At 40.0% G+C, this 10,009-nt stretch overlaps 1 protein-coding gene across 1 annotated transcript in view; it reads left to right on the top strand.

The window, feature by feature from the left end:
* Window positions 1–612: 612 nt before the first annotated feature.
* The window catches only part of POC1A (POC1 centriolar protein A), a gene marked incomplete at its 5' end in the record, with an annotated part of 46,902 nt that continues 37,505 nt past the window's right edge, over window positions 613–10,009 (top strand). Inside the window, 4 exons of the mRNA XM_008946928.1 lie at window positions 613–792; window positions 1,911–2,018; window positions 3,099–3,214; window positions 8,541–8,674. Coding sequence (XP_008945176.1) covers window positions 613–792; window positions 1,911–2,018; window positions 3,099–3,214; window positions 8,541–8,674 — 538 coding nt within the window. The remainder of the gene's footprint in view (window positions 793–1,910; window positions 2,019–3,098; window positions 3,215–8,540; window positions 8,675–10,009) is intronic.

Raw genomic sequence — 10,009 nt, 5'->3', positions numbered from 1 at the left:
TAACAATACCTTGTCTTTTGTCTTGCACGGCTGAGTTAATGGTAGCTTGCTCCAAGTTCTACAACATCAGGCATGCTGAATTCAGTTGTGTTGTGTTGTGTTGTTTCTTGCGTGATGCTGGATCAGAAGTGCTCAGCTGGAGTGCGAGCTGTTAGAGGAACACTTGTGAGGCCCTTGCCAGCTTGGCTCTGACAGGATGATCCGTGTGAACACTCGTCCCCGTCTTCAGCTGCGTGCAGCAAAGGGCTTGGTAACAGTGCAGCATCTCATCATCTTCCATTATGCTCATGTTTCCATAAACGTTATTTGAAATGGTTGCACAAATTAACCAGCATTTTTGCCCCTTCATAGGAAGCAAAGGTTGGTTCCTGTTGGATCGGGCTCCAGTATTGAATGGGAACGACTGGTTTTGCCTGTGTATTCCATATAGCTCACGAAGCATGAGTTTGTTTGGGGCTGGTCAACGTTTTCTTCCTAATGTAAACACAAGCAGTTCCCACAGAAGTGGCAGTTAATAGCACTGCCCAGCATACAGAGGCTTTGTGTTTTCAGGTGCATAACATTCTTGCTGCCCTGTTGTGGAGTTCTAAAGTTCTATTTTCTTCTCTATAGCAAAGGAGAATCTACCGTGTTCAGGGCTCATACAGGAACTGTAAGAAGCGTTCATTTCTCCAGCGATGGCCAGTCCTTAGTTACAGCTTCTGATGACAAGACAGTCAAAGTGTGGACGGTACACAGGCAGAAGTTTCTGTTCTCACTCAGCCAACACATAAACTGGGTTCGCTGTGCCAGGTAAGGACAGCTTTCTGACAAACAGGTGGGGATTTGTCCCTCAAGGCAGAGACTGAGTGTGGTGGTCTTGTCACACGCTTCTGTTCAGGATGATTGAGGTGTCTCTGGTGACTGCAGTGTGTTGCCAGCCTGCAGAGAGATGATAGCTGTGTACTGCTTTGTGTTTCTTCAGCCATCTTGCTCAAGCAGAGACTTTCCTGCTTAGTGATTTGTTCTGTGTTTTGCTTTTACTTGGGGTGGAGACTTCTGCATCTTGAAGTTGCTAACAGAGGCAAAAGGAGAGATTTATACTGTTACTTCAGCTTAGTTACTTTTAGGCTTGTCGTGCCTCTAGTTAAAAATGATCCCCTGTGCTCGTTTCAAAGTGCTGCCATAATAAAACCATGATTTCCTGATAACTGTCTCAAATTTGGGTTTCAGTTGCCTATTTCAGTTGCTCTGATGAGTTTTTATGTATATATGCACCTAGGATAAAGCCACAGTTTCTGTTTAGGTGAGAAGTTCATTATAGTTTTTGCATGTGGTGGTGGCAGTGACTGGTGGTACTATAGATGCCCACAACGGAGCAGAAAGAATATTTTTCCAGTATGTATGATGAAGTTCTCTGGTAGGGACTCAAGTCCTGATCCTGTGACATGTATGCTTCTGGGGGGAGAGATTAATCTGTCTTGTATATGAAATTTTGAGATAGGAACTTAATACATTCATCCAAGACACTCAAATGGTGAAGCTTCTCCTGATGCAGCTGTTAGCTTGGGAGTAATTGTTTGCTCTGAATGTTTGTGGCAAAGGTAGGATTGGTTTTGAATGGGGGTAGAGAAACAACTTGAGATACACTTAAATTGAAGCAGGTGGGACAGGAGAACTTATGTCAGACTCAAGACTTTTCCTGAGGGTTGTTTTATGTGCTTACACAGTTGGGGCTAGTTGGAGGACTTGGGGCTTGTCTTTTTTCCCCTCAATGTACAATGACTGGGACTTTAGTCTCCCTCATGCCAGTGTGACTTCTTGAAGAGCAAGGCGCGTTTACCAACATATCTTGTCACCTGGGCAAATCCAGTTGACCCTGTACATGTTTTGTTTAGGGGCTTTCTTAATGGTTGTAACTCTTCTCTTAGATTCTCTCCCGATGGGCGATTGATAGCGTCAGCCAGCGATGACAAAACTGTCAAACTGTGGGATAAAACCAGCAGAGAATGTATACACTCCTTCTGTGAGCATGGGGGGTAAGTACCTAGTGGTGCACGAGGACCAACCTTCTTGTGATTTCTGAAATAGGGATGTCTGGTGAATGTACACCTTGTTTTGTGACTGCAGTCAGAGGTCCTTGTCCTGGCAATCGTTTCTATCTCTTAAAAATCATTAGCACCTCTTACAAAAGCAGCCAGCTGAGGTCGAGATGCAAAAAGAGCTTCCTTTTCAATTGCTTTGACTTTTTTCTTTTGAATTCTCCAGATTGGAGCCTTCAGGGTTATATATTGTCCAACCTGTCAAACCTTACTTTCTTTGTGCTTATTTATTTTTGGAGGTTCTTAAATACTTTTTCTTCTTCTAGCTATGTTAATCTTTTTTTTTATTTTGCTGTGAGTTGAAGTAAAAGAGCAAAAAAAAATGCTTTGTTTTGTCCTCAAATTTCTGAATAACAGGGTTATTCCACAAAACACTTTGTATTCAGAAAAACAGCTGTCAAATTGTTGGTTTGTTTTTTTGTGTGTTTTTTGTTTGTTTGTTTGTTTGTTTTTTAATGGAGAATATTGAGCTACAGCAGAAATTAATGTGTCCAGAAACACAGACCAAGTCCGTAGAGAACTGAGACTGGAATCTTCCTAACTTCTTTCTGCATTGTATTTTTAAGTACAAAGCTGTATTCTTTCAAGGTAACATATTAAGACCAATTCAGACAGAATTATTTTTTCGAGTGCTTTTAAGAATATAGCTTGTCCAAACAGTCTTTTGAAATTTCTCAACTCACTCAGCATTTGTTACAAGAATACTCAATGGATAATTAATTTTATCCAATTTCCTGTGTGGGTTGGATGAGGAGTTACAAGATGCTCTTCACTGAAGTTTCTGAAGGTTTTTCTGTACTTGTGTGTTCAAAATGAAAATTGGTTGCATACAGGTCCTGCAGTCTGCTTGGGGTTGTTAGCAAGGTCTTAAGAAAAATTCAGCAATACATATTTTCAGGTTATCTCCTCCATTCTGTAATGTTCAATGCAGCATGATGCAGCTTCCCTCTTGAAAAGACCTTTTTGATCTTTAGCAAGAGTCACATATAAATTGTGGTTAAATCCAATTGTTTCCAGGTTTGTGAATCATGTGGATTTTCATCCCAGTGGTACGTGCATTGCTGCGGCTGGTACAGATAACACAGTGAAGGTCTGGGACGTTAGGATGAATAGACTTCTTCAACATTATCAAGGCAAGTTAAGAACTTAGATAAGTTGGACCTTTCCATGTGTTGATATGAATTGCTCTGAAGTCTAAGGACTGTTTCTTCATCACCTGCTGCTTTCCCAGAAAGGCATGGGGGTTAGGTCTGTAAGTGGAAGCCTTTTTTCACCCAACATCGTGCTCTGCTTTGTGTTAGCTCCAAGACTAATTCTCATATCGGTGAGAAACAGCTCTGTTCTGATTTCTCCTCCTCTGCCCACCATCAAAAAGCAAGAGAGCCCCAATGCTGATACTGTCCTGTGTTGCAGGTATGCATAGGTGTTATCTGTGATGCCACTTGGCTCTTCTTGAGGAGATGGCGTGCAGTAAGATGGATGTGGCATTTGCTTCTGAATAAGCCTGTAAGAGTCTGATATATTCCAGTGAAGCAGGTTAAGTTCTTCATGAGAAAATGAGGAAAAGTTAATAAAGGAGGAAAATCAAAACCAGCCAGTTGCGGTTCTCTACCGTGATCCATGTTTACAAGTCCTTTTCCAGTATCTCTTTGGTTTTCAGCTTCTAGAATTAGCTTTGACCTTATTATGGCTTGTGCAGGTTGGCTTGTCCTTGGAGTAGCTAGCTTTTCTATCTAGGAGTCTAAATTTTATTTTATTTAATTTTCTTCCTTACCTTCCAAATGCCATCTCCTCCCATGACCTGTTCTTGTCGAACCGCTGAGTGCTGCTCTTTGGTAGAACTGGCAAGGAGGAGGGTGTTTGCCCATCTCTGCAAGCTTCTGTGAGGTTGATTGTCTTCTGTTGTGCATATGAGTTTCTTGAGCCTAAATTTGGCTTTTCTTTACTATTAACAATTTTTAGGGGTGCTGTAGCATTTTGTCATTCCATACATTCTCAGTCATTGATTCCAATACAGACAGCTTAGAAAACTTTAAGTTTTCTTAGTTTTTCATGAAGATTGCTCTGGCATGCTAGTAAAGCAGATCTGAGGTATGGGGCTGGAGCTTGGTGTGCTGTTCTTTCCACCATCCACATCAGATGGTGTCTTCCTGCTGTGACAGCCTCACAGCTGAATGCCAGGCAGAAAAGGCAGAGCAGTAAAATAGCTTGCAGCTGATTCCTGCTAACTTTGAAAGTTAAGAGACAAAAATTGAGTTCTAAATTAAAGTTGTTGGTCCTTCTAGCTTTATGTAACTAGAATTAGTTTTTTTGAAGTGCTTTTGACTGTACGTCCCTTTACTTACAAGGCCATGAAAGAATTTACAGGCTCTCAATACGGGTTCTTTAGTTTCCTTTGCTACAGAAAGGCAGCGAAAATGTAGCAGTGTTTAAGGAGCAGGGTTCTTGAGTTTGTCTTCCTTCACAGCAATCTGTGAAAGAATAGACCTCTTCTGATAGATAAGAGCAATGGGAGTTAATGATCTCAAAGCAAATGGAGACTGTCTGTGGAAAACTTAAGATCATGAAAGTCCTTTGGGTCCATTTAAAAAAAAAAAAAAAAAAGTGAAAGCTCCCCCAAAAGAGGTTGGTGAGGGGTAGAAAGAGTCTGTGAAAGTCAGAATGCTTTTGTAATTCCATTGTATGTAGTGGGCTGTTCTTTTGGTCTCTGTGTACAGATGGAAACACTATCATGATCATCTGATCTGTTAAGCACTGATCGTGACACCACTGTCATTGGAACAGGATTTTTTCTTGGGTAGGAAAAAAAAATAATATTCCTTATTTCAAGCATCAGCTTTCTGTTCCTGTACTGTTTTGTTCCTGGCTTGTGGGATGGTTTTCTTGAGTGTGTTCTCCCTGGGTAGTCAAACTGAGCACTCTGAATTCCTCAACTGTAACCCTGCCTGAACTCCCTGAACTTTTGTAGAATGAGCTTTATGTTTTTATTTCTTCAGTTATTCTTATGGTCTCACAATCTCTCACAGTTCTCTGGTTAACCCAATCTAATGGAAATGAAACTTTTGATGACTTGTATTGGCTCAATACCGATGAATTGGAACAATTACAATGAATACTGAAGTGTGAGTCTTTGTGTAATAAGTATTGTGAACTTGTGACCACATCAGAGCTTGGAAACACCTTTCTCAATTCTTGTTGCTAAAATACGTAGTGTGTCTAAATACTTGAACAGTATCAGATCAGCCTTTAACTTACTTATCACCCTTGCAATAGTGGCAAGATCCGCAGTGTGTGTTTCCAGCCACAGTATATCTTGGCTTAAAAATCATCTCTTCCTGCTTTCCACTTAGTGCTATTAAATTGTCTGAATCTCATGTGATTTAAATTTGGCTGGCAATTTGTTTTTTGTCTTGGAATGATGTATTTCCCCTGTATCACATCCTTACTGAATGGCGTTTTAGTCTGACCTCCTCACTATTGAAGGAATCTTTTCCTCTTATGAGTGTTATTTTTAAGAGCTACTGTGTAAATCATAGTTGTGCATTAAATATTCAACTAGAAATAGCCATAAAAGCCAAAGAAACCTAAAATTGCAGTCGTAGGTGTAGGCAGTCACTTTGTACTCCTGTGACAAACGTATCAGTTTGCAGCTACATGTTCTGGAAATTTGTTTGTGCATTCTGCTCTTCTGAGGGTTTGTGCACATGTGTTTTGGCTAAATTGGATGTAGTTTTGTGGCTCTCCCCTGCAAAGCAGCCTGTTCAGTCCCACTAGATGGCAGCTCTGCCTTCAGTACCTGCTTGTGCTGCCGGATTTCAAGGGAGTCCATTTTAAAGATTGAGTTGCATTGAGGAGTCACTAGAGAAGTAGCTCTGCCACAGACTCTTGCCTATTAAAGCTGGGTTGTTTTCCAAAACGGATGAGGCTTTTAGCAGTGTTGCTCTTATTGCCAGAACTTGTTCCAACTATGACATTTGTAAATGAAAGTTGGAAGCAGAGAGTGAACTGCAAAACCTTTTGTACAATGTGTTGGAGTTTTTTTAGGGAAGTAAAGCGTTCTGTGGTCACATTCACTGTACAAGAGAACAGACAGATGGTTCATTCAATCTCCTCCTTGGCACTGACTTTTGTTCTACAGCAGATTATCCCCCTGCGTAAAGGGTCAGTCTTTATTACCTGACATGTTTTTTTCCACTGTGCAAAGTTGTGTTTGGGGCACCTCTGTTACAGGTTTATGGAAACAGTTCTAACCTTTTTTTAGTTGCTGTTTAAAAAACAGTTGGTGCTTTTGTATGGTTCATGTAGGGTTGGATGTTGGTTATCTGTTTGCTGTGGGCTGTGACTGTGTCAAGTCCATCCTAAATGATCTTCTCACTGTTGGTTACAAAGTGGTTGCATTCACTGATTACATAAAAAGAGCGTTGTCAGACTTGTGACAGTCAAGTTCAGTCGCTCCGCAGGCTGGCATGACCCAGCGTTAGTCATCAACCCCCCCAGAATAAGTCCTGTCACTGGTGGCTGTTCTCCTAGGGCTTGGTTGGCAGAAGGGTAGGCTTTGAGCAACAAGTCACCGAGAGGTGCCACCTTGTGCTGCACCCGATTTATTGTTTACAAAATGAAATCAAGTGAGGCTGCAGGATGTGTTGGCAAGTTTTTGGAGAGCTGCTGTAAATAGTCTTTTGGGAGGTATGAGGTAGGTTGGTGCAAGAGAGATGAAGTTTTCTCTGAGCTTATGGCAGCTGAGAACTCCTTGGGCACAGAAGCTGCAATTGCTTACATGGCCACAGTCTGTGTGTTTTCTTTCCATTATGAAAAGGTTTTTTGGTGAAGCTGGAAATACTTTAGTCACTATCTGGAACCTGGAGGGTACATCATTAACTTTGTCTATTTCTGGTGTGATTCCTTTCAGGACTTGCCTTGGATGACAAAATGTGTTTGCCTTTATCTGAATATAGACACTAATGGGTTCACGAATATTACAAATCACTTGGAATAAAATTTTCAAAGGAGAAATGTATTCAGTGCTCTTTCAGGAGGAAAAACTCCACATAGACATTTTTTTCCTTTACTACGTAGTGTAATACAGGGCTGGGAGGGTAGAGGAAGATCTAGTGGTGTGATAGAAGCAGTGTTCATCGACCAGAATAAATTCTCTGAAGTCATTTGTGTTGAGGTTTTTTTCTGTGTTTTTTTAATAGTCTAGGTCAAGAGGAGTTAGGTTCTCAGAAATTAAGCTGAGGTAGCTAACCTTCTTGAGAATTTCAAAAGTAGATGCATTCTGTTTTATATTTAAGCAAGGTTATTTCAGATTTCTGCTCCAAATCTACATCTAAAAAAAAAAAATACTATTTGGTTCCAGTGTCTTTAAAGCTGTATTTTGATTTTTTTTTTTTAACATGCAGTATGAACTTGAAACGCACAGCAGATAATCATAGGAATATGAATTTAGTTAGGGGGGATGTATTGGTAGTAGTAGAGATGAGATACTAGAACATTTGGAGGGCATATAATATCATTAAGAATAATTGGGTAGTTAAAACCCTCTTCAAGGACAGTCTGAATATTCTGTAATGTCACGTATGCTCAGAAAGCTGTGCATGTGTAAAGTACTGCATGTTCTCATAAATAAATATGTTCAATAGCCTGTTTTGTAAAAGTTCAGGGAGGGGAAAAAACACCCTGAGTTAGGTAAATGTTTAATGTTACAATGAAATTAGCGTAGTTTGGTATTTTTCCTAGAATGTTTTCTTTAGCTCTTTTCAAAATAACTCTAGGTTTCATCTTTGTGCAGGAAGGATTGCTCTATTGGAAGTTCACATGCTTCATAGCTTGTCTATTCATACTTTGTTTAAATTTTTGATGAAATAAGTTGGATATCTGAAGAAATAATACTTACTTTGGATGGACCGCTGTCAAGTTGCTGGTGCTTCTTTCCTAGTTTCTCTTAAACCCAGGCTTGGTTAGAGTTTGGTTGTAAACTGAAGAACCTTTTCAATGCCAGCTTTGAAATTTTGTCTTTCAAATTTTGTCTTTCATTGTAATTTCAGTCTTCTACTTAATGTACTACCATACAGATTTTATTTTAGAATGACTTGGGAGCAAGAACAGCAGCTCCAAGGTAGTAAAATACATGAATGTCCAGCTCTCTCACAGAATTGTATAGCCCACTTGTGCATATTGTTACATTTTTGGCACTATGCTGGAAGCTTTTGTAGCCTTAAATCTCCCAGAATAATTGGCAAAGCTTCCTTTTTCCTTTCAATTAAGTAATGCCTATTTTTACAAGAATTGAGTACTGCCCTTGTTCTCCAGTGCACTGAAAAATTTTTGTGGAATGGTTCCCCCGGGATAATTTTCCTGTTAAACTTTATAACAGAAAATTGGAATGTGCTCGTACTTTATTTTATTCTTATGTAAACTGGTCTTGGTGACTATTATATACGTTTTTTCCATCCTTAGTGCACAGTGCTGTGGTAAACAGTCTTTCTTTTCACCCCTCTGGAAACTATCTGGTTACTGCCTCCAATGATTCAACTCTTAAAATTCTGGATTTGCTAGAAGGAAGACTTCTGTATACTCTTCATGGTCACCAGGTGAGGCAAAGCCTTTTATACGGTAATGTGCAAACCTATAACAAACTGGGCAAATCTGTGCTTGAGCCTTTCAGTCTTCATGGCCAAAAATGTTTTGAAAGCTTCCTTGTGTAAATTTACAATGATAGTACTACTAATAATCTTAGAGATCATCAGTTTTTTGGATAGAAGGAGGTACGAGAGGAACAGGAAGGATGAGAAAGTAAGGCAGAAAGGGAGCTCCAGTGTTGAGGATGCAAGTCTGAGACCTAAAGGGCACAGTCAGAGCTGCACTCTAGACTACTCCTGGGTCTCTTGTTCACACTCAGTACCACAGCTCTGACTGTCTCCCTCTCTAGAGTGGCACAAATAACACTACATAGGTGTTGAGAGGGTAAATGCTATTCATCTGACAGGAGACTTGAAGACAGCAGTAGTAAAACAGAGGGAATATAATTTGGGATGTGATTTGGGAACGTTTCCATTTTGATGGGCTGAATTAAATAATTGAAGGTGATAAATGCTTTGTGTTGGTTAAATTTAATTGATTGGCCTGTTAGTATTATGCTGCTGGGTGTGTTTCTTCTGAGGTTAATGATATGAATGCTTGAAGCTCTCCTTTTTAAATGTTAAATGAAAATAGATAGACTCATTTCATTGTCCATGCTGAGTGGGGCTCAAAGGCATGAAAAAGCAGACCTGCTTTAAAGGTTTCTTTTCCAAAGGGGCAGAGAGGACAGGAATTCCTAATCCACTTGTGCCTCTGTTAAAATGGGAGCAGAGTCTTAAAGCATCAGAACTAGCTGGGAAAAACCACAGCCTGATGCCGTTGGGGGTGGTGGGAATGGTTCTGGGTAGTGATGGTAGCTCTGATGGCTACAAAACTGATAATTCTGCTTTCTTGTGGCTTTGTTTAGTGACTGCTGTGTCTGATGTCTAAAAAGGTTAATTTGTTCTGTAACTTATTTTGTTGTGTATTAGTAAACTTTTTGCCTTTTTTGTAATATTAATGGAAAAATATGACGTCATACTTAAGTCTCTACTTCATGGAAAGATCCGATAAAAACTGACCAAAGGGTTTGTATGCTGAGAAGAATGGGGGCAAGATAACAAATACTGGTAATATTAACATGTAAACCCTGACTGCATAAAACATTCTTATTTGAAAACTGGAATGAGTGGATACTCCTACCAGATAAGGGCTGCAAGCTTCTAACTGTTGTTTTCATCTTATTTTCATCCTTGTCTTTTGGGTTAATTTGCCAAGTGAGTTCTTGCAAAGTAGCTTTCTGGAAGTGTAGAAGGACAGTGGATCTTTAGACCTTTCATCCTTCCCTTGGTCAGGGATGTGCCTTG

Source organism: Merops nubicus, unplaced genomic scaffold (assembly GCF_000691845.1).
Source record: "Merops nubicus isolate BGI_N331 unplaced genomic scaffold, ASM69184v1 scaffold22820, whole genome shotgun sequence".
Classification (NCBI taxonomy): Eukaryota; Metazoa; Chordata; class Aves; order Coraciiformes; family Meropidae; genus Merops; species Merops nubicus.
The sequence above is the reverse complement of the archived record's forward strand: the minus strand, read 5'-3'. Positions and strand labels throughout refer to the sequence as shown.